Source organism: Vombatus ursinus, unplaced genomic scaffold (assembly GCF_900497805.2).
Source record: "Vombatus ursinus unplaced genomic scaffold, bare-nosed wombat genome assembly UNPS02014799.1, whole genome shotgun sequence".
Lineage (NCBI taxonomy): Eukaryota > Metazoa > Chordata > Mammalia > Diprotodontia > Vombatidae > Vombatus > Vombatus ursinus.
In genome coordinates, this window is record NW_020954577.1 from 3,415,071 (window position 1) to 3,438,789 (window position 23,719).

The 23,719-nt window shown below is 49.5% G+C and overlaps 1 protein-coding gene across 7 annotated transcripts in view; it reads left to right on the forward strand.

Annotated features, from left to right (window-relative positions):
- LOC114050520 (nucleotide-binding oligomerization domain-containing protein 1-like) overlaps window positions 1–22,682 on the forward strand; it is a 51,231-nt gene extending 28,549 nt beyond the window's left edge. For 4 of the 7 annotated variants that reach the window (XM_027872282.1, XM_027872280.1, XM_027872279.1 and 1 more), the window contains 10 exons: window positions 794–968; window positions 2,696–4,514; window positions 7,033–7,116; window positions 8,892–8,975; window positions 9,435–9,518; window positions 11,138–11,221; window positions 11,904–11,987; window positions 13,833–13,916; window positions 16,844–16,927; window positions 21,938–22,682. In XM_027872282.1, the coding sequence (XP_027728083.1) occupies window positions 794–968; window positions 2,696–4,514; window positions 7,033–7,116; window positions 8,892–8,975; window positions 9,435–9,518; window positions 11,138–11,221; window positions 11,904–11,987; window positions 13,833–13,916; window positions 16,844–16,927; window positions 21,938–22,007 (2,652 nt within the window). In that variant the 3' untranslated portion in view covers window positions 22,008–22,682. Of the gene's footprint in view, window positions 1–793; window positions 969–2,695; window positions 4,515–7,032; window positions 7,117–8,814; window positions 8,976–9,434; window positions 9,519–11,137; window positions 11,222–11,903; window positions 11,988–13,832; window positions 13,917–16,843; window positions 16,928–18,682; window positions 19,640–21,937 lie in introns of those variants that run through there. The other 3 variants (XM_027872284.1, XM_027872285.1, XM_027872286.1) reach the window with 3 other exon arrangements.
- The last annotated feature ends 1,037 nt before the right edge of the window (window positions 22,683–23,719 follow it).

Consider the following 23,719-nt stretch of genomic DNA (forward strand, 5'->3'; position numbering starts at 1 on the left):
AAACACTTGACACTAGCTGTATGACCCTGGGCAAGTCACTTAACCCCAATTGCCTAAAAAAAAAAAGTGTAGAGAGCTTCTTGTAATTTGGGGGCCACAGGGAGTTCCCCACTGTGACCCTAAAGACCATCCTAGAATTTGTCAGAGATGTGCTAAAGGGCATTCTCAGTCACATGTCAGTCCAACTCCTGCAATTTTTAAAAAGTAAAAATACCTCAACAACAATAACAAATCCTTCTTGGATAGTGGAGACACATTGGCTGTTTCCTAGAAAATCCCTCAGGGATCAGAGTGCCTAAGAAGGAGCCCCAGAAATAGTCTGTGGCCCTGCTGGTCTTGTCCTCTGTCCCCCTTAGGCTGGTGTACGTTTTGTCCCTGGAGAGTAAGGATGCATGGTGTCATTGCTAAAATGATCAGGCATCAATCAGGCCCGTTTGTCTCTTGACGCTTCACCAGCACCATGCCTAGAGGGTGGTCCAAGCTGGTGAATATTTCCCTGAGCACCCCATTTGTACCTGGAAAGACTATAGCATTAGAGCAAGAGCAGAGATGAGGAGGGAAAAGAAAACTCCCCAGGTGTGGCCTTCAGATCAGCAGTCTCCTAGGGTTCTCCGGTTCAGTTCTCAGTCAGGCAGCCCATTCCCCCAGGTTCGACTGCCCAACAAGCCGATGCAGGTAGCAGCTCAACTGGGGCCTGACCCAGAGGCAATACCGGTGTGTGCCCAGGCGCCTCTCCAAGACAAAGAGCGCTGTGGGGGCAAGCTGACGCCTGCCTGTTTGTCCTCACCTCTAGGTCCGTAAGATGCTGGACCTGGTTCAGAGCAAAGGGGAGGAAGTGTGTGAGTATCTCATCTCTGTGCTGCAGCAGATCCCAGATGCGTTCGTCGATCTGCAGCCGTGGCTGGAAGAGATCTGCTTCTCGCCCTCGGAGCTTGTGAGGGGCAGAACAATTGTGAACACTGACCCTGGTAAGCCAAGGAGCCAGCTGGCAGACCATGGCACTGGGGCATTATTTGCCAGGAGCTCTGGGACTTCCCACAGCATTCCCGATTCTGAGCCTCCCCGTCATCTCTCCTAGGAAACACTCATTGTTTTCCTTTTCAATCAAGCAAGGAGCATTTAGTAAGCAATTACAGCGTACCAAGCACTGTTAGGCCTGAGCATACAAATACAATAAATAACTCCTGCTTACAAGGTTCACGGGATCCACATAGGCTAGGTACCCTCAGAGCAATCAGTCAATCAGCAACCATTTATTTTGCACCTACTATATGCCAGGCATTGTGCTGAGAGGTACACAGATTGAAACAATCCCCATCCACAAGGACGTTCCATTCTAAGGGAGAGACAACAAGGTCTTACATAATTGTGTACGTACCTGCGTAAGTGTAAAATCAATGAACCTAGAGTCACTTGGGAGGGAAGCTGCTAGCAGAGGGGGGCTATCAACAAAGGTTCCCTGGAGAAGGGGGTGCTTGAGCTGTGCATGGAAGGGCATTCCAGCCCCGTGGGCCGGCCAGTGCCAAGGCAGAAAGGATAGATGAACAGCACAGCATCTCCTGGCATACCTGGGCCTGGTTGGCCAAACTGCTTTTTTATTCTGTTACAAAGAATCCACCCCCCCCCACCATATGCAATCTGTTCTCAAGTCTCACTGTGACACCCCCTTTAAAACATCTCTCAAATACGGCCCCTTCTCTCTGGGCGCTGCTGCCCCCTGGTGCGGGCCCCCATCACCTCGCACTTGGACCACTGCAACAGCTACTGGTGGGTCTGCCCACCATGCCGTGCCCTGCCCACTCCCATCCTTCGTCCATTCAGCTGCCCAGGTGATCTTCCCAGACATCAGGTCTGACATGTCACCTCCACTTTCAGGAAGTTCCAGTAGATCCTTATCACGCCTCAGAACCAGCATGAAATCTCCTGCTGGGCTCTGAAAGTGGCTTCCTCATGCTCGGTGTTCTCATGACACCGGCCTCCCTACTGTTCTTCATACATGACATTTCATCTGCCCACATTTGCCCTGGCTCTCCCCCGTGCTCTCCTTCCTAATCTCCCCCTGCCTTTTCTGGCCTCCTTCAAATCCCAGCTAAAATCCCCCTACCCCAGGAAGCCTCTCCTGATTCCCCCTCAATTCTGGTGCCTTTCCTCCAAAATCACCGCCAATTTATCCTGTGTATAAAGCTTGTTTGGACGTAACTGTTTGCATGTTTTCTTGTTCTTCAGAATGTAAGCTCCTTGAGAGCAGGGGCGATCTTTGGCCTTTCCTTGTATCCCCAGCCCTTAGCATTGTCTCTGGCACACAGTAGGTGCTTAATAAGTGCTTACCGACTTGATTTTTACAAGGGCTGGCTCTCTGGGTAAGGCAAGAGGGTCGAAACGTTTGGATATGAAGATGATGTAAAAACAAGATATTAATAAGATATTTTTAAAAGAATGCATGCTAGGTGAAAAGTTAAGGTAATTTCTTCCTGAATCACGATAGGCTGCTCCTGATACTAGAATCTTTCCTGCACAGCGTAGAGGAAGCCAGCTTCTCATTCTTGGAAATGCCACCGTTTGCCCTCATCTCTCTCTCTCTCTTTCTCCCTTCCTTCCTTTCCTCCTCCTCCTCCTTCTCTCCCTCTCCCCTCTGTCCTCCCTCCCCTCCCGCCCGCCCTCCTGCCCCGTCCTGTTCCCTCCACTCCTCCACCAGTGAGCAGGTACACCCAGAAGCTGCGCTCCGAGTGGGGCCGGGATTCCAAGTTCCTCACCTCCTACAGTCAGAAGGAGGAGATGCTGCTGGCGGACACATACACTGAGAACATCATGGAGCTGCTGGACTTTCGCAACGAGAGCCTGGGCAGCGTCAGCAGCCTGGGCTCCCTGCTGGACGACCCCGCGGGAGTCATCAACCGGGAGGGAGAGACGGTCTTCGTCTTCGGCGACGCGGGCGTGGGCAAGTCGGTGCTGCTGCAGAAGATGCAGAGCCTGTGGGCGCGGGAGGAGCTGGGCCGGGCCAAATTCTTCTTCCCCTTCCGATGCCGCACGTTCAGCTGCTTTCCCCCGCGCGCGGCCCTCAGCCTGCGGGACCTGCTCTTCACGCACAGCTGCTGCCCGGAGCTGGAGCCTGACGCCGTGTTCGCCTTCCTCTTGCGCTTCCCGCAGTCCGTCCTCTTTACCTTCGACGGCTTCGACGAGCTGCATTCGGACTTCGACCTGAGCCAGGTGCCGGACGCGGCCTCCCCGCTGCAGCCCGCCCACCCCCTGGCCCTGCTGGCCAGCCTGCTCCGGGGCAAGCTGCTCCCGGGCGCGGGGAAGGTGCTGACCTCCCGCACCGGCGTCGAAGTTCCTCGTGCCCTCATCCGGAAGAAGGTGCAGCTGCGGGGCTTCTCCCCCAGCCACCTGCGGGCCTACACCTGCAAGTTCTTCCCGGATCGGGCCCTGCAGGTGCGAGTTCTGAACCAGCTGGACGCCAGCCCCAACCTGTGCAGCCTGTGCTCGGTGCCCTTATTCTGCTGGATCATCTTCAGGTGCTTCCAGCACTTCCACGGCACCCACGAGGGCGCCCATCACCTGCCCGACCGAACGCTGACTCTCACGGACGTCTTCCTGCTCATGGCGGAGGCCCACCTGAACCGAGCCCTGCCCACCAGCCTCCTGCAGCGGAACACGCGGAGCCAGGTGGAGACCTTCCGCTCGGGCCGGGAGACGCTGTGTGCCCTGGGCCGGCTTGCCTACTGGGGCATGTTGAAGAATCTCTTCGTCTTCAGCCAGGAGGAGGTGGAGGCCTCCGACGTGCAGGAGGGGGACCTCCAGCTGGGCTTTGTCCGGGCGGTGCCGGAGCCAGGGCCCGTCGGAGACCAGCTGGCCTATGAGTTCTTCCACATCACTCTCCAGTCCTTTTTCACGGCCCTCTTCCTCGTAGCTGACGACAAGGTGAGCACGAGGGAGCTCCTGAAGTTCTTTGGTGAGTGGACGCCCCGGGGGCAAAGGGCAGCCTCCATCCCGCTCCCCTTGCTCAGGCTGAGCTGCCTTGGGGGGAGCAACCTGGACAAGGAGGACCCCTTCCGAAACAACGACCACTTCCAGTTCACCAACCTCTTCTTGTGCGGGCTGCTGTCCAAGGCCAAGCAGAGGCTCGTCCGGCACCTGGTGCCGGTCGAGGCCCTGCGCAAGAAGCGGAGGGCTCTCTGGAGGCACCTGTTTGCCAGCCTGCGCTCGTACCTGAAGAGCCTGCCCCGCACCCACACGGGGGAGTTCAACCAAGTGCAGGCCATGCCCACCTTCATCTGGATGCTGCGCTGCATTTACGAGACCCAGAGCCAGAAGGTGGGCCGGCTGGCCGCCAGGGGCATCTGCGCCAACTACATCAAGCTGACCTACTGCAACGCCTGCTCCGCGGACTGCAGCGCGATCTCCTTCGTTCTACACCACTTCCCCAAGCAGCTGGCCCTCGACTTGGACAACAACAACCTCAATGACTACGGGGTGAAGGAGCTGCGTCCCTGCTTCAGCCGCCTCACAGTGCTCAGGTGAAGCCTTGTGCCAAGCTCGCCCTGGCCGGGTGAATGCCGCCCGCTGCTGGGCAAAGAGCGGGGCTCGGGCCTAGCTCTGGGTGCCTGGGCCGGGTGCTACCTCGTTCGTTCGTTCATTCATTCATTCATTCGTTCACTCATTCATTCATTCAGCGAGCATTTATTAAAGCCTGCTCTGATTGGAACTAGGGATTCACCTACAAAGTTCCTTAGGGAACTTACATAATATTAGAGAAGAGGTAAACCTACACGAATAAGGAAATGCAAAATACATACAATGTAATCTCCAGAGGGAGAGTGCTAAGTAGTGGAGGGAAGGGGAAAGCATCTCCTAATAATAATAGCACCTACTATGTGCAGGCTCTGTGCTAAGCACTTTACAGCTATCTCAACTGAAGCTCACAACAGCCCAGGGAGCTAAGTGCTATTATCCCCATCTTATAATTTAGGAAACTGAGACAGGAAGAGGTGACACAACCTGTAACTCAGGCCAGATTTGAACTGGGGTCGGCCTGACTTCAGGCCGAGCTCTCTATTCATTGCAACGCCTAGATTAAATGAACAGATTTAGGCATGATACCGCCTAAGTTTGAAGGAGTTAGCTGAAGTCATTTATGGTGTACAAATCCAGGATTTCTGGGAGCCTTAGGAATGTGTGATGTAGTGAGAAGTCAGGAGACACCTGGGCTCAAGTCCCTGTTCAAAATCATCCTTGATAGAGAATGTTTTAAGTTTGCAAAGCATCGATCCATTTGATTGTCTCAACGGCCCTGTGAGCAAATAAATTAACAAAAACATTTCTTAAAAGTGTTTTCTATGTGCCTAGCACTGTGCTAAGGCTAGGGATACAAATACAAAAGAAAGCTAGTCCCTGCCTTCAGGGAACTTCCATTCTATTATTTAGGAGGACTTAGGTGGAAGAAGGGTGACCAAGCCTGGTTATTATGGCCTGAGAAGACTGGGTTAGTGACTGGAGCCAGAGGGGAGTTGATCTACAGGTGCTCTAAAGGAGGAGTGGCAGTCATGTATGGTTTCAGAACTGGTCAGAGAGGGGCGGATGCCAGGAGGGGAAGTGGCAAGATGGTGGCCTGAGTGGAATCAGAAGATTGGCTGAAACCAATAGCTACACACTCACCAGTCAGGACAACACAGGTCCCAGGCTGGGAGTTCCAGAGCTGTGGTTGAAGTCCCCTGGGAAGGTGCCTCTATTGATCCTCTCTAATTTATCTGGTCTATATCTCATTGATATGTAGTAGCTTGCATATCACCTCCCCCATTAGACTGTGACCTCTTTGAGAGCCAGGACTGTGTTTTTGCCTTTGTATCCCTAGTACTTAGCACCATGCCTGGTACATAGTGGGTGCTTAATAAATGCTTACTGACTGACCAAAGTCTGAAGTAACTTCCTGCCAGCAGTGGGTGGCGGGTTCTAGTTTTCCAGAGAAGGGAGGCAGGCAGGACAGATGGCAAGAAGACAGCCAGGGTAGGATGTTATGTCTGTGCAATGGGTCAACTTAGCCCGATTTTGCAGTTAAGGCTGTCAAGGGCCCAAAAGAGGGGAATAGATGTGCCCAGGGTGACACATTAATAGATTTTAGATCCAGGCCAGGCACTAGCTTGTGCTGCCCTTCTCCTCCCTCTTCAGGCCTCAGTTTCCTCATCTGTGAAAGGAGTGGGTTTGATTAGGTGGTCTTTGAGGTCCCTGAGCTGGAGCTCAGATAGTCTGTGAATCTATGAGTGTCTGTGAATTTTCCACAGATAATCCCTGTTGAGGCAGCCTGGAGAGAGGGCTGGATTGAGAGTTGAGTTAGAATCTTACCCCTGCTACTCACTCGCAGTGTGACCAAAGGCAAGTCGCCTCCCCTCTCCGAGACTCAGGAATGATATGGTTCCTTGGCCACATTATCAGAAAGTCCTGGTTTTAGAGCTGGATGGGTCAACAGAGCTTAAGTGACTTGTCTAAGGTCACCAAGTCTGTGGTCAGATTTGAATCCAGGTCTTCCAGACTCCAAGTCCAGCCTTCTCTCCATTTCTCTACCCATTCCTTGTTAAATGGGTCAAATTTGAATGAAAGTAAGGGGCTCTTTGGGCAGCTAGGTGGCACCATAGGGCACAGAGTGCAGGGCCTGGAGCCAGGAAGAACTGAGTTCAAATCTAACCTAAGACCCTCACTACCTGTGTGACCTTGGGCAAGTCACTAACCTCTGTCTTCTTCAGTTTCCTCATCTATAAAATGAGGTTATAAAATAACAGCACCTACTTCACAAGGTTGTGAGATACTAAGATACTTCTAAAAAGAACCTAGCACAGTGCCGGGCACCTAGTAGGTGCTTAGTTAGTGCCTGTTCCTTTCCCTTCCCCCTCTTGAGCCTGTGAGTAGCACGGTATTTCAGGGTCTGTGACAGGGTCGTGTATCTTAGCGTCCGAGAGAACTGCCCTGTGGGTAGCAGACCCAGGCTGGTAAGAAGTGGCCAGACCAGTTTCTCTGTTGTGTTTATTTCCTGTTTCCTTTCAGACTCAGTGTGAATCAGATCACCGACTCCGGCGTCAAGGTGCTGTGTGAGGAGCTAACGAAATACAAAATTTTGACATTTTTGGGGTATGTATTTTGGGGTGTGGATGGGGACAGTGAGTGTGAAGCCTCAGTTGGGGGGGTACAACCCATGAAAGACATTGCCCTGGGAGGAGGGAGAGCTGTGTTCTAGTTTTGATTCTGCTGTGTGATACCAAACAAGTCAATTTCCCTCCTCAAGGCCATAGTTTTCCCAGTCTGTAAAATGGGGGGAGGCAGCGAGGTGACCTCCAAGGTCCCTTTGAGGTCTAGCAGTCTAAGATTCCCTGACAATCCTACAATCTCATCTGAGGCTCCAAGCTCATGTCTATAGCCACGGCACTGACCTACGGTCAAGGAGCAAGATGGCCCAGGGAAAGGCACGTGGGATGAGGACGTGCATCTGGAAGGAGACAATGGGCTGTCTTGGAGATGCCTCCATTCAAGTCTTCCTCTGGTGCCCTTGATGACATGTAAGGGGCTGGAAGGCCATGCCAACAGGCTCTGACAGGTTCCCCCAAACAGTAACTGCTTCAGGTCTACACCCGAGGAGGGGCTGTGTGTTTGTTGTCCAGAAGTATCCCGGCAAAGTGGGGGGGGGGGGCTGGGAACAGGGTCGATTTTTGTAACCACGGCAACCCTTGAAGACCATCTTTGGTGTTTTGTAGTGAGAAAAGCATGGCTTTGGGGTCGAGAGACCGAGTTCAAAACTTTCCTCTCACACTTATTCCCTAGGTGAACTTGGCCAAGTCCCTGGACCACACTGAGTGGTTTCTGAGGTTCCTTCTAGCTCTGTATCAATGACCCCAGCAAGTTGTAGAGGGATTGCTGTATCCGCATCAGTCGGGGGAGAGGACAAAATAAAAAGTAGTGACTTATTTATGAGTTAATTTTAATTTCCTCCAGGCTTTTGGAATCTCTTCCCTGGCCTTGTCACTCCAGGCTATGGTATCCACAGAAAAAGAGAAAGAAAGAGAGAATGAGAGAAATGGAGAGAGAGACAAAGAGAGAGAGAGAGAAAAAGAAAGAAAGAAGGAAGGAAGGAAAGAAAGAACTTAACAAGCTTGCCCCAAAAAGGGACGTGTAAAGACATCTCCCCTGACTCCTTCATGGAGCTGTGAGCGTGGAAGCAGGGGAGGATCCATGAGTATGGAACATTGTATATATTGACAGATTTTTCTGATGCATTGATTGGTTTCGCCGATTTTTCTCTTTTAAATTCTTTATCCTAATAGATAGTTTTCTGGGAGGGGGTGAGGAGAGAGAGATTGAATAAGTAAAAACAAGAGACCAATAAAAATTTGTGATTTTTAAATTATCCTAGTTTTCCAGGTAGAAGAGAACTCAGAAGTCATGGAGTCAGCTCTCTCATTTTGCAGTTGAAGAAAATGAGACTGAGAGGGGAAGTATGTTGCCCCCAAAGTTATATTAGGTGTCGCAGTGGTTAGAGCACTGGCCAGGGAAACCTGAGTTCAAATCTGGCCTTGGAACTTACCAACTGTGTGACCCCGGGCCAGTTACTTCACCTCCATTTGCCTCAGTTTCCTCATCTGCAAAACAGGATAACAATAGCACTAACCTTCTGGGATTGTTTTGATGGTAAAGTGACAAAAATAAGTGTTTAAAGCACTATAAAATTCTAGGTATTATTGTTATTATTATTTGTATTATACTTGTAGTAAGTGATGAGTCAGAATTTGAACCTGCATCATCTGACTTCAGACCTAGTGCTTTTTTTCATCACAGACTTTTGACTTGTTAAAGCCCCCAGACCACGCCAAGACGTCCTAAAGTTTTGCCTGAAACTGTGATTTCTCTCCAAGGTTATACAATAACCAAATTACCAACATTGGAGCCAAATACGTTGCTAAGATGCTGGAGGAGTGCACAAATCTCACACACTTGAAGTGAGTTAAACTGCCTTGGGCGGGGGGGAGGGGAGGAGGGGGAGGGGGACAGAAGATGAAATGGGGAAGGGTGTCTGGTTGGTGTGGGGGGGGGTGGGATACATCTCCTCCCTTCCCTTAGCCTGGTGAAGCGTCATGAAAATTCAGAATGAAGAGGCTTCTCAGGGGAGTGGATAGCCAGTTCCTAGCATGTTAGCCATTATCTAACAGCATCATTATATTCTAAAGCACCTGGCACAGTGCCTGGCATATGGTCAGCGCTATATAAATGTTAGCGAGGATGAGGTCTTATTTGGACTCTTTGCCCCAGTGTCCTAGCAGCTTTCTGACTTTAAGTTAGCCGGTTACTATTGTATTCAGTAAATGATCCCCTAGTAACCAGAAGAATAGAGGCTGGGGCACAGGCTTTCTGGGTCATTCCTTTTTTCATGTACAGAAATGTCGTAACTCTCTCCACAGACTGGGAGCAAACTATATAACAAGTGAAGGAGGAAAATGTCTGGCCTTGGCTATTAAGAAGAGCAAGTCAATCCTGGACATTGGGTGAGTAGGAGCATGTATGTAGAGGTGAGCAGCTCTCTAGGATAGGGCCTGGGCCCCCCACAGGCCATCCTGGGGAACGCCATTAGATTGTAAGCTCCCTGAGGGCAGGGATTGTCTTTTGCCGCTTTGGTTGGCCTTAGCACAGTGCCGCACACATGGCAGGCATTTAATAAATGTGTTAATTGATTGATATTTATATAGACCATTAATGTCCTGGCCTTGTTCATGCTCATGCCATCCTTGTGGTATTGGCGGTGACCCTGTCACCTTGCCCTCCTGTGTCTGCCCCATTTACCTAGGAAGGGGGGTGGAGAACAAGTTTCAGGCCATGTGACTTCACATGAGTTCAACTATTCCCTCTGTTCTGGGAGCCCCTGCGTCTCTGGATCTAGCCCCAGGCTCTCCCATGACCTCCCGCCCCCATGAGAATAATCACTAGCATTTATATTGTACTTTTAGGTGTTCAAAGCACTTTATATATGTTATCTTATTTGGCCCTCAGCTACAACCCTGGGAGGTAGGCACTATTGCTATCTCTGTTTTAGAGATGTGGAGACTGAGGCTGAGAAAAGCCACATGACTTGCCTAGGGTCACACAGCTAGTAAGTGTCTGAGGTTAGATTTGAACGCTGGTCCTTCTCACTCCAAGTCTAACACACTATCCGCTGTGCTACCCAGCTCCCTATAACTGCCTGCTAGAAATCTTCAGCTGGGTATCTGAGGCCTAGTTCAGGTTGCACCTCCCCCAGGAAGACTTCTGGATACCTCCCCCAGACAAAGGAGTCCTCTCTCTTCTCTGCTTCCGCCAGTGTTTGTGGTCTGGACCTCTTCTTTGGCCCCTTGGCTCTCTACATTGTGTGATGTTTATTTGTGTCCATTATTCTTCCTGCAGTGGACTGTAGGCTTCCTGAGGACAGGGCTGGGCAGTCTAGTCTCTCCATATCCCTCCTGTCAAGCCCACAAGACCCTCCCACTGAGGAATGGCTTCATGGCTGAATTTCTCAGAGACACTAATGTCAGAGGACCATCTGGTAGAGAGGCTTAGAAGGGTTTATCTCCCCACCTCCTTGGGTTTCCATGTCATAAGCATTCTTCATATCAAAATGTGCATACGAAGTATAAAACAGCACGGTCGGGGCAGCTAGGTGACGCAGTGGATGGAGCACCAGCCCTGGAGTCAGGAGGACCTGAGTTCAAATCCAACCTCAGACACTTGACACTTAAGTAGCTGTGTGACTCTGGGCAAGTCACTTAACCCCATTGCCTAGCCAAAAAAAAAAAAAAAAATGCATGGTGTCCTGGGAAGATCTCTGGTCTGGTGTCACAAGGCGTGGCCCTTTCATGTGCTCGCTCTGTGATCCTAAGCAGTCATTTCATCTCCAAACACGAGGAGATGACTTGCCCAAGATCACTCAGCATGTAGCAGAGCTTCGGAGCTGGAACGCATGTCCTCAAACTCCAAACCTAGCGCTCTCTCCATTGGGCCACACTGCCTCCCACACCCACCTCACTGCTTAGAAGAGTCTGCTAAGGCTGAAGTCTCCCTAAGGGAGAAGAGGAAATGGTTCCAGTGGGCCTGGCTTGGGGATACTGAACTCTCTCTGACTCTTTCCCTGCAGGATGTGGGGCAATAAGATAGGAGATGAAGGGGCCAAGGCCTTCGCGGATGCACTGAGGAATCACCCCAGCTTATCCACCTTGAGGTAACCAAAGCACCTCCTTCTAAGACCACTCACTAGCTCTGGAGTAACTTGTTTTGGGGATGAGGTGGCAGGCCCCACTCCAAGCCCATTCCGTGTTCCTCTCCGTGGTGGGGGTGGGGGGAGGGACAGGGGATTGGCTTGTGCCAGGGTCCCTACCTTCTTCTGCCCCCCCTTAAGCAGTATCTCTGCTTTCTCATTTTCATAATGCTAGGTGTGGAGGGCTGCTTGCCTTCTTCTCCCTTTACATCTGTCGTCTCCTAGCTTTGGCCTCCTCACTCTCAATTCCCCTCTAGTCCTGCCTCCAGGCTCTGGGCTTTCCTGTTACACTGGTTGAAGGAGATGGGACCTGAGCCTAGTGGCCTTGTCCTGGGAGCCCTCCCAAGAATTTCCCCTGGTCTGCAGCTCATATATGGCCACATGACAGCCTGAAAAACTCGAGGGTGCTTTGAGGCCATTGGCACTAGCGCTGCTCCCTGCATTTACTGAAGTTTTCCCTGGCTTTGTCCTGGGCTCTGGACACAGGTCTTGAGCACAGAGATCAAAGAGAGGTTTCTGCCCTCAGTCAGAAGATTCAGTCATTCTGGTGGGGAAGCAGATACTGAAACAGTGGCTTCCCCAGTGGCAGTGGAGAAATATCCAGGATCCCTAGTGAAATGTCCCCTTGTGGCTTTTTTTTTCCCAGTCTTGCCTTCAATGGCATCTCCACGGAAGGAGGCAAAAGCCTTGCTCAAGCACTCCAGCAAAACAGCTCGCTGAAGATAGTTTGGTAAGGAGCATGGGAGCTTGGTGTGGAGGACCTGGTCTCGGGAATTCTCAAACAGTCACTGCATGTATTTGGGTTGGTATATCAGTCAACAAGCTTGCAGTTGGTGCTATGGGTAGGGTGTAGAGCTGGGAGTCAGGAAATCCCGAGTTTGAACATTTAACAGTAGTGTGATTCTGGGCAGTTATTCATTCATCTCTTAGCCTCAATTCCATCATCTGTGAAATGGGGATAACAATAGCGCCTACTCCACAGTGTTGTTATAAGGGTCCAATGAGATATCTGTAAAGATCTTGGCCAATGTTAAAGTGCTCTGTAAATGTCCACTATCATTGTTATTATTTATTAAGCACAAACTATGTGACAAGTGCTGGGAATACAGGGAATAAGCAAGGCTGTGAAGGACCTTACATTCTCCTGGGGGAGCCAGGGTACAACAAACACACAAATAAGTACAACACAATAGGGGGAGGGCTAACAACTGGGGAAGCAGGAAAGGTGTCTTGGGGAGGCGTACTCAAGTTGAGTCTTAAAGGCCAGGGGTCTGAAGAGGAGGGAAGAGCCTTCCATATTTGGGGGCTAGCCTGGGCAAAGGTGTGGAGGTGGGACGTGGGATGTCATGTGTGGGGAATGGTGCTTGGTCACTTTGGCAAGAATACAGAGTGCACAAGGGAGGAATTAGGCTGGGTAGAGAAGTGGGACTGAGCATGAGGGTCTTATAACAATAATAGCCAATATTTGTATGGCATATACAATGTGCCCAGCACTGTGCTAAGTATTTTATTATCTCATTTGATAATATGAATCAAAGCCAACCTGGAGTTTGTACTTCCTACTTATGGCACCAGCCTCTAGCATCAGGCTCTCATAGCCTTGAAATAAATCTATTGATACAGTTTGTTCTGATGTAATAGACACTTTCCAACAAACCCTTTTTACAAAGCACTTTCTCTGAGAGAACTGACTGATTGCTTAACAGAAAGAAGGGATGTTCCTTTAGCTCTGGCAGGACAGTATTGACATTGACCCTTGTGATTTTGTGCCCTTGCCAGATTGACTCCAGGTGGCCGCAGTCATTGCATGTATATTGTGCCTTGGGCTCTGCTTTCTTCACTCAGCATTTCTTCATACAAGTTTTCCCATGTTCTCTATGAATTCTTTTTATTTGCTATTCCTCACGCTGCCAAAACAGTCCATTCCTTCACAGACCAGTGTCTCACTTCACCCTTTTGCTTATGACCGCTGACGATTCTATGGATATTGTCACACATATGGGGTCTTTTCTTTTTACATTCAATAACCTTGAAACACAGTCTCAGTGAGATCATTGAGTCAAAGCACATGAACCACTGGGAAGCTTTCCTTCCTTTTTTCAGATTGTTTCCCTATCCGCCCACCAGCAATGAGTGAATCGGGTGGCCTGTGTCCCCCTGCCCTTCCAGAGATGAGTTTCCCATGTCATATCAGCTTCCCTGGCTTCATGGGCGACTCACCACCTTTTCCAAACATTGATCTGACCACTTAGTTCTTGGTGGTGAGGGGCCCTTTCTAGAGAAGCAGCCAGATCGGGAAGATGGGGTTGCAGATCTGCCCCATGTTCTGGGACAGTCACCTCTGGCTGAAGGCCAATGGACATTCTGCGCTGGCGCCCATCTCCAGTGCCTCCATGGCCCCTGTTATTCTTGTCCTCTGTTTGGGTTTACCTTTTGAGGAATGCAGGCCTTGCCTTCCTGGCCAGCCTCTGCCAAGCTGTAAACAGTGCCTTGACCTCAGGGATCTTATGTGCTCCTACGGGCTGGCATTTTTCTTTTACACCCAGGGTGAGCTAACCACATCCTCTCTCTCTAGGTTGACCAAAAACGACCTCGATGACGAAGTAGCAGAAAGCTTGGCGGAGATGCTGGAAGTCAATCAGACGCTGAGAGATTTGTGGTAATTTCAATAGCTCCCGTCTACAGGATTCTCTAGACCAGGGAGGTCAAACTTATATAGAAACAAGGTCACTGACCTGTATATAAGGATCCAGGCAGCCACATATTGACTTGGAAAACCATACATGACCATTATCTGTGTCGTGTAGTATTTTTATTTATTTTATTAAACATTGCCCAATGATGTTTTAAGTCTGATCTGGATGGCGTTGGCTGTGGCTGACACCTGCTTTCTACCATTTTTATTTCTGTGGGCGTGTGCGTGTACGTGAACCTGCCAGCATGGGATTTTGCTGAGCCCCGGGCTGAATACTGTGACAGGCTTGCCCAATAAAATAGCCGAGGGCCCATGAGAGGGCCCGTGCCATTGAGGGGAGTATGGAGGGGCAGTGGAGATGTACGGATTTACCCTGCCTTGGCCTCCATTACTGCCTCTGTCCAGCGACAGGGTTGGATGAGATGACCGCTGAGGCCCCGATGCTAAACCTCTTGTGTCTGCTCTGCGTGTGTCTTGTGTGCCCTTACTATGTATTTGTACATGTTGTATCCCCTGTTAGATCATAAGCTCCCTGAGGGTAGCAAACGATTTGCTTTTGTCTTTGTATCCCCTGCACAGTGCTCGGCACATAGTAGGTCCTTTAAAAAATGCTTATTGATTGATTAAATCTAGGACGATCTTAGGATCTCTGCCAATGTTGACCATGATAGAAATCAAGTCAGGGCCTGGGGGCAGAAGAAGGGGGTCTCCCTCTTACTCCTAGACATGGCGAATAGCACTAGGGGATACCTTCCTTTCCCCATTTCCCTGACCCAATTTTTAAGAGGGGCAGCATGAAGGGTAGGGAACGGGGGATGTAGTGGAGGCAGTCAGGCTAATGGTGGGCGGGTGTCCAGCTGGATTTGGAGTGAGACTTATCCCTTTCAAGGATAAGTCTCATGGCCTTGTAAACCTGTTCCAGTTTGCTCTGGGTAACCCTAGTCCTGGCAATGACCTCCCTTCCTGGGCCACGGTGAACGTATCTAAGCCTCACCAATGGTTATCACCACCATTTTGTGATGGAAAGGATACCCAATTAAAAATTAAGAGACCTGGGTTTCTAACTAACAATTAGGCCTTAGTCAATGAATTTTTCTTTTATCAATTAAAAAGCATTTATTAAGAATCTCCAGACTAGGCGGTCCCAGATCCGAAGCCTATGATCACCACAGAAATGAGGAAAGCCCAACGTCCCCCCATCTCCCACCTCAACTCCCAGCTCGGTGTTGCCAAAACAGTTGCCTGCTGGGAACGTGTGGTATAAGCCAAACAAAGTATTCCACATCGCTGCTGTGAAATGCCTCACTGTTTGCCTCTTGCTTGGCCTGTGCACCAAGCTAGAAGGGTTTGCCCCAGGGGAGCCTTTCAGAAACACACTGTTCTTTGCAGCCACATCTCCCGATCTTTGTAGCATTGGGTCCCTTCCTTCCTTCCTTCCTAGAGGACAAAGCAGAGCAAGGGAGAATTCGTAAGTGGGCCCAACGAGGGACGAGTTCAGAATAATTCTTATCAGGCCATGAATGCTTAATGCCAGTAAGTCTTCATGGTACAGAGCTGCTCCTCCTGTGCCAAGCCAAGTCATGGGGGTTCTGGGAAAGGCTCAGAATCCCCGGCAAATAGTAATGCACCTGGCATGAGTTTTGAGCCTGGCTTCAGGCACACAAGGATTGCGGCCGTGCTCAGACTCTGAGGGTCTTGGCTACATCCCAGCGCACTGACCGATGGCAGTAATCCTTTTTTTTGTTTGTTTGTTTGTTTGGTTTTTTTTGGTTAGGCAATGGGGTTAAGTGACTTGCCCAGGGTCACACAGCTAATACGTGTCATGTGTCTGAGGCCGGATTTGAACTCAGGTCCTCCTGACTCCAGGGCTGATGGTCTATCCACTGCACCAGCTAGCTGCCCCCTATGGCAGTAATCCTACTGGGACCCATGAAGACTTTCAGATCATGGCAGATGAAAGTTGTTTCTGCCCTCTGCCTCCCTCTTTCTCTCTTAGAATGTAGAGAGGATCATAGATCTGAGTCTATGGAAGAACCCTCAGAGGCTGTCTATCTAGACCAAGCCCTTCATTTTTCAGATGGTGAAACTGAAGCCAGGCAGTACTACTGTAACGTTATAGTTTCCTACACCTAGAGTTGGACAAACTTCGAGGCTGTCTAGAGCAGTCCCTCATTTTACAGATAAGGAAAGTGAAGCCTGGCAGAGTTAAGTGACTTCTCCAACGTCACACATAGGTTGCAAGCAGCAGAGTTAGGACCTGGCTTTGTCTCAGTAGCTGCTCATGTCCATATTCATCATTCTAGAAAACACTCTAGAGTTGGAGAGTTTGGAGAGGGTCGAGGGAGGAGACTGAGGCTGAAATCCTGACTTTGCGCCTGTCTGTGTGACTGTGGACGAACCACCTAAACTTTATTAGCCTTGACCTCCTTATCGTCCCATCTAGCCCCAACCATCTGTACATTTAGGTCACTAGTCCAACCCACCACCCTGTATTAGAGCCCCTCTCTCACGTCCCTGGAGGGTAGTCAGGAAGCCTCTGCTAGAACACTTCCGGTGATGGGGAACTCTCTCCATACGAGGCAGCACGTTTCGTGTTGGAATGGTCAGCTAATGCAGCCTGGGAGTGTCCCATGAGTCCCCGCTGGTTACGGCTTAACCCCACTTAACACTGGAAACCAATCCATTTTCCTTCCCCATAAAGCAAAGGGCATCCACATCCCTTGGCAGCCCCGTGACAGGGCTTTCTAACTAGAAGTTGGACGGAACTCTGGGAAAAGCACATCTTAGCGGTAAAACTTGTTCTGTGTCTCTGAGAGCTGGCCGTGTCTGCTGCCCTCCCACCCCAGGACCACGATGAGAGGTGTTTAATACAAGGTGCCTTCTTTTTTCAGGCTCATTCAGAATCAGATCACGGCCAAGGGGATCTCACGCCTGGCGGATGCTCTCCAGAAGAACTCAACCATCCTGGATATTTGGTATGACCCAATGCCCTTCCCTGCCTTGTGGGTTGGGGTGGAAACATTGGTGACGTATTTGGTGCTGAAGATGAATCCCCTTTGTAGTTCTTAATTCTGGGAAGGTTCAAGTTGATATGATAATGGGTCTTGGAATTCTACTTCTCCCAGTTCCTTGGATTCCAGATATATTTCCAGATAGAGTTTTGACTGAACTGTGCTGCCTCAACTTTCTAACTTGGTTGTGCTAATGAAGAATTGCCAAACGGTTTGCTCCTCGCTGTATTAATAGGCGATAGACTTTCTTCTCCCAATTTTCTCTCCCTGCCCCATCCCACCTGAAGAGGTTGGCCTCGGTGACCTGTCATGTCTACAGAGGGCACCATGTCTACAATAGTGTAAACACAGCTAACGCCGGAAAAAGCAAGTCAACTCCAACGTCTCATAATGACCAATTTTGGTTCAGAAGAATAAGTGTTGAAGCACACTTCCCTCATCTCTGTAGGGAGATGGGCAGCCATGGTGATGTCAGACACCATGGCTCTGTCCATTGGTTTCACCAAAGCATTTTCCTTTGTAGTACCACCTCTGCTCATTCTTCCAACTTCTGTTCGTTTTGGCAGGGAGGTCCACAGAAGGGGATTCTCTGGGGTTCTGTCATTGGGTCACTGAAGGCCTGGGATACCCCAATCCTATTACTCATGATCCTATCTAGGACGCTCTCCCCACTATCAATCAACAGCTGATATCAATTAACTTTGACAAAAGAATATTTACTGAGAAGGTGTAATAAGGGAAGAAGTTGATAAAACCATCCCCCAAAACAGGTGACTGGGGCTCCCTCTTCACGCACTAGGTTTCTGGGACGAGTGAGATCTCATTTAAAGGGGTTGCTACAAAACATCCTCATCCCCAGCCCAGGGGTGAGCTGGTACAGGATTCTCTTTGTCAATGGGACTTCAGGTGGCCTTGGTGGGTATCACCTGGCTGTTCCCATGCTGTATCTCCTGGTCACCTGGACATTCCCATGTCACAATACTCATTAGCTAAGATCAGCAAAGAATGAACACCAAAGAAATAGCAGTACTGTGTACTCACGGACACACGGCAGCCAGGTAGGAGCAGAGCTTCCTACCTGGCAGCCCACAGCCATCGTCCTCACTTGAAAGCTGCTAGATAAGAGAATGAGAGATCACCTGCTCAGACTTTTTATCTGCACACTCAGTTCCCACTTAGCCTCTACGGAATCATTAGGCCTTCCAACTCTTTAGTCAACCAGAAGACTCCAAGAAGCACAAAATTTGTCTTCAGATCAACTTTGAAGACATTCATGGTTGGGGGGGAGGGGTGTGATTGTGTGAACAGGGAAGGGTGGAGCATGGAGGCTATTTTTAGGGTACAGCCTTGAAGTAGGAAGTAAGTGGCCATCTGTTAGCTTCTTAATTTAAATAATGATCCTTGCTAGATATGCACTGAACTCACTTGTTTCTGGTCATTCCTGAAGATGTACACCCTCTGCATTTCAGCGCTCCGAGGCAAAGCTCTAGGTGTCTCACCCTAGGTCCAGTCTGCTATAGGACACGGATTGGAAACAATGGAAACATTGGAAACAGGATAGATAAACTGAAAACATGATTCCCAAAGAGCTAGGCTGCTCAGCAGTAGGGAAGGGTCAGCTTAAGCAGCAGAGGGGCTGGTTTAGCTTCCTCGTGTGCACAGATGGTTCTTGCCACATCTGTTAACCTCCCAGGCTTTTCTTCTGCCCCCCACAACCAGGACATGGCGCTGCCCTTCAGGACGCAGGAGGGACTCCTCCTGAGAACTGGGCAGAGCAGAAGAGCTCTCAGTAATGCAGAAAGTCTGGGCTTGGCTGGCGGAGTTCCTGTTCTCACGCCCTGCTTTTGGGGGGATGCAGAGAGGTCTGTCTCCAGGAGGGCCAGAGGGCCAGATTGCTGACTGCTTGGTCAGTGGCCAGAGAGGCAGACTCCAGGTAGGCAACACAAAGATAATCCTGGCTGCGGCTTCCAGAAAACAGGGGCTACCCCAGGAAGACCCATCAAGGACCTTGTGGTATTAGCAGCTGCAAGGCGGCGCCCACCCCTTCTGTCTGAACACTGGGTGGTTTTAAGTTAACAGAGTTTTTGTTTGTTCTAAAGGGAAAAAAATCTCACACCTTTATTTCCTAGTTTCAGTGTAACTCCCTATTCCCTCTTTTGCTGGGCGGATGGTCAGCCAGAAGGCAGGCCCTTCTTTGCTCACTGTAGAGTCTAGAGGCCTGGGTCTGTGTCAGACCTGCCCCATATAGGCCACATTGGGGTGTGGGGCTCAACTCTGGGAGCCGCACTTTAGGAAGGACGTCAAAGCAGCCGTGAGGGAGAGCCCGAGGCCAATAGGCCAACCCATCACTTAGCATCTACTGTGCACTTAGCATGTGCTGCATACTTTGCAAATACTAGTGATGCAAATTAGCTGCAAAAACAGTTCCTGCCCTCAAGGAGCGTCCATTCTGATGGGGGAGACACAGACATACAAATGATTATATGGGAGATAAATGCAGAGTAAATGGAAGGGAGCTTTGGATGAGAAGGCTGAGGTAACTGGGAAAGACCTGTCGGAGGTGACCCTTGAGCTGCCTTTACAAGGCAGCTCGAGGGCCAGCTAGATGACGTAGTGGATAGAGCACTGGCCCTGGATTCAGGAGGACCTGAGTTCAAATCCGGCCTCAGACACATAACACTTACTAGCTGTGTGACCCTGGGCAAGTCACTTAACCCCATTGCCTAGCCATAAAAAAAAGTAAAGGAAGCTCAGGATTGAACACAGCAGAGGTTAAGAAACAGCATTCTAGGCATGAGGAACTGCCCGTACAAAGGCCCAGAGATGGGAAACACCACATATGAGGAACAGTAAATAGGCCAGGATGCCTAGAGAGTATGAGAGCAGGAGTGATGTGTGGAAAGAAAGGGCCAGATGGAGAAAAGCTTTGAATGTCATGTAACAGAAGGAACCAGGAATATTTAACCTGGAGATGGGATGGTAGTTACTGTCTTGAAATATTGATGGAATAGGGCTTGGACTCATTCTGCTTAGGCTTAAAGCAGGGCTTTTTTAAAAATTAATTTATTTTGATTTATCAACAATCACTTCCATAAGCTTTTGAGTTTTAAATTTTTCTCCCCCTTGCTCCCCTCTTTTCGCCCCAAGACAGCGTGCAATCTGATATAGGCTATACATTTACATTCCTATTAAATGTATTTTCACATTAGTGATGTTGTAAGTAAGAATTAGAACCAATCGGAGGAACCACCAGAAAGAGGAAACAAAACTCAACGGAAGAGAAAGAAGCAAATAGTCTGCTTCAATCTGCATTCAAACTCCATGGTTCTTTTCCTGGACGTGGATAGCACTTTCCATCGTGAGACTTTTGGAGATGTCTTAGATCCTTGCATCGCTGAGAGGAGCTAAATCCATCAAAGTTAGTCATCGCACAACATAGCTGTTACAGTGTACAATGTTCTCCTGGTTCTGCTCACTTCTCTCAGCATCAGACCATACAAGCCTTTCCAGGTTTTGCTGATGCCCGCTTGCTCATCATTTCTTATAGCTCAATAGTATTCCATTACATTCATGTACCACAATACCACAACTTGTTCAGTCATTCCCCAATTGATGGGCATCCCCTCAATTTCCAATTCTTGGCCACCACAGAAAGAGCTGCTATAAATATTTTTGTACATGTGGGTCCTTTTCCCATTTGTATGATCTCTTTGGGATACAGCCCTAGAAGTGGTATTGCTAGGTCAAAGGGTATGCACGTTTTTATAGCTCTTTGGGCAGAGTTCCAAATTGCTCTCCAAAATGGTTGGATCATTTCACAACTCCATCAACAATGTATTAGAGTTCCAGTTTTCCCACATCTTCTCCAACATTTGTCATTTTCCTGTTTGATCATGTTGGCCAATCTGATAGGTATGAAGCAGGGCTTCTTAACCTTTGTTGGGTCTTGGACCCTCGATACTCTTCCCTCCTCCATATTGGCAGGTAGGTGAAACCTGCGGACTTTTTCTCAGAATCAGGTTTGCTGCCCACATTCAGAATTGAAGGACATGTTAAATTTCAGTTGGAGATTGGTGAAATTTAAAATGTCATTCCTCGTCTCCCTCCAAATTCATGGACCCCTTGAAATCTATCCCTAGACACCCGAGGTCCATGTACCTCAGGTTAAGAAGAGGAGGCTGGTCTTCATCAGTGTCAGGAAAGGAGGAGAAGGTCAACGAATAGACATTTCCAGGGGGTAGATTTGGATTTGTCAGAAGGAAGAGTTTCCTAAGAAAGCTAGGAAAAGTGGATTGAGTGAACTGAGGCTTAAGTCTTCAGTTGGAGTCTGGGTGAGCACTTAAGATTAATCTTTGAGAGGGATCTATTGGGGCAGCTCAGCAGCACCATAGCGCATTGAGTGCTGGCCCTGGAGTCAGGAAGACTTGGGTTCAAATCCAGCCTCAGACATTCGCTAGCTGTGTAACCTGGGCAAGTCACACAATTCCATTTGCCTCAGTTTCCTAATCTGTAAAATGAGCGGAGATGGACACAGCAAACCACTCCACGGTCTTTGCCAAGAAAATCTCAAATGGGGTCACAAAGAGTCAGATACAACTGAGATGACTGAACAGCTGAGAGGGAACTGTTGCTCAGGTATGGGTTGGACCAAATGGCCTCAGTGGTCCCTTCTGTGGAAAACAGCAGCAGAGTCCCCTGCTTGCAGCAGCTGGGTAGGTTTGTCCAGGCTGTGGAAGGGCTGTGCTGGTAACAAAGCTGAGAACAAAAGAGCTGAGGATGCCCTGGGTCACTGCGAGTGAACCGCACTCCTTTATTTAAAGGGTGTTGGGTTGTCCGGTGTAAGACACCTCGTGGGCGTCCCGTCCACTCAGGTTCCTCCACAAACCTTGAAAAACAGAATCACCAGAATCGCTCCCCTCCCCCAACACCGTGTGCCCCAGTTAACACTTCCTTCACTTTCTTCTTTGCCACCAGCTTGAGTGGGAACCCCATCAAGCCTGAAGAGGCCAGAGTTTTTCAGGGCGAGAAGCGGTTCCATTTTTGAGGACCTGGGTCTCCATCAGCACTGCCCCACGGCGGTCCGGGTCACCAGTGTCAGCCAGAAAGAACTGTGCCACAGGAATCAGTGATGCAGCCTCGCCCGCGTGGGACAGCAGCCCTGGGCCAGCTGTCAGGGCGGAGTCCGCCGTCAAGGACTGCAGGAAGATGGTGGCCCATGGGCACCAGGCGGACAGTGCTGCCTGAAGTAACACTTTTTGCTTTTCCCTATAAATGATGGGGAAAACTGGCTAGCATTTTATTGCAGCAGAAAAATCCATTTAAGGGACTTTTTGTTGAGTTGTGCATATGCCACCAAAGGCTCTTGTATACAGCCAGGATTTTTTGTACATATCCATTAACGGTGCTGTGCACATGGTAAGCCCTTTGTCAATGATGAGTGAATGAAAGAATCTATTTTTCTATGTGACAGAAGGAAGACGAGTTTGCAGCAGAGCTGGCCAAGCTTGATTCACACGAGTGCCTGAGCCTCTCCTGAACCCTGAAGGCCGCCATGGGGTGCAGTAGATGGGCGCTGGACTTGGAGACAGGAAGACCTGAATTCAAATCCTGCCTCAGATACTGGCTGAATGAAACTTGGCAAGCCTCTTAACCTCTCTGGGCCTCCATTTCCTCATCTGTAAAATGAGAATAATGATAGAACCTACGTCGCAGGGTTGTTGTGAGGTACTAGATATAAAGTGCTTTGGAAACCTGAAAGTCATATATAAATGCTTTTTAAAATATTATTCTTGTTGTGGAAATGAATTGCAGCTGGCATTGAGGAGCTGAGCACCACACTGGCCTTTGATCACAGATTTAGAGCTGGAAGGGACCCTGGCGGGGAAGGAATAAGCATTTATGTGGTCCTTACTCTGCGTGAGCCAGACCCTGTGCTAAACACTTTTTACAAATATTATTCCATTTGATTTTCATCACAGCCCTGCGAGGTAGGTGCTATTATTATCCCCATTTTGTAGATGAGAAGATCGAGGCAGATGGAAGTGAAATGACTTGCCCAGGGTCACACAGCTGGGAAGTGTCTGAGGCTGGGTTTGAACTCGGGTCTTCCCGACTCCTGGACCGGTGCTCTGTGCGCTGTGGCGCCATCTCTTTGCCTCCAGAGGTCACCTAGCCCCCTCAGTATACCTATGAGGAGCCCAAGGCCCAGAGACATCAAACACCCAGCACCCAAGGTCTAATGCTCTCCAGGTTGTCGTTGTCTCTCTGGGGGCAGCACTGGGTAATTACATCTCAGGCTTTGGGGTAAAATGTGCTCAATAAATAGGAAGTGTTTTATCAAACTGTCTTTATTCTTTCCTTCCTCAATGCCACAGATAAGGAGTATCATATGCCCACTCCACAGATGAAGAGACTGATCCCACTGTGAATCCGGGTCCCAGAAACTGTTAGAATGCTCACAACTCTGTGGTCCCACAGGGAGTGACAAGGAAGGTGTCACAAGTCGTCAGTTCCCTCCCCTCTGACATGCTTGTGCATCCAGATCAGCCACCTAGCTCTTATCCCAGTGGGGTAAGGATGCCAGGCGGACCCTCACTGCTCTCTGGTCTCTTCTAGTACCGCTCTGCCCATCTTGCTCTAACTGGAGGGAAGAGGGAGTATGTGGGCAGAGCTGTGTTAGCGGAGGCCAGAAAGAGGGAAATGGTTTCTGAGCTCCAACATAACCTGGAAAACCCCCTCTGTGCCTAAGAAGGTAAA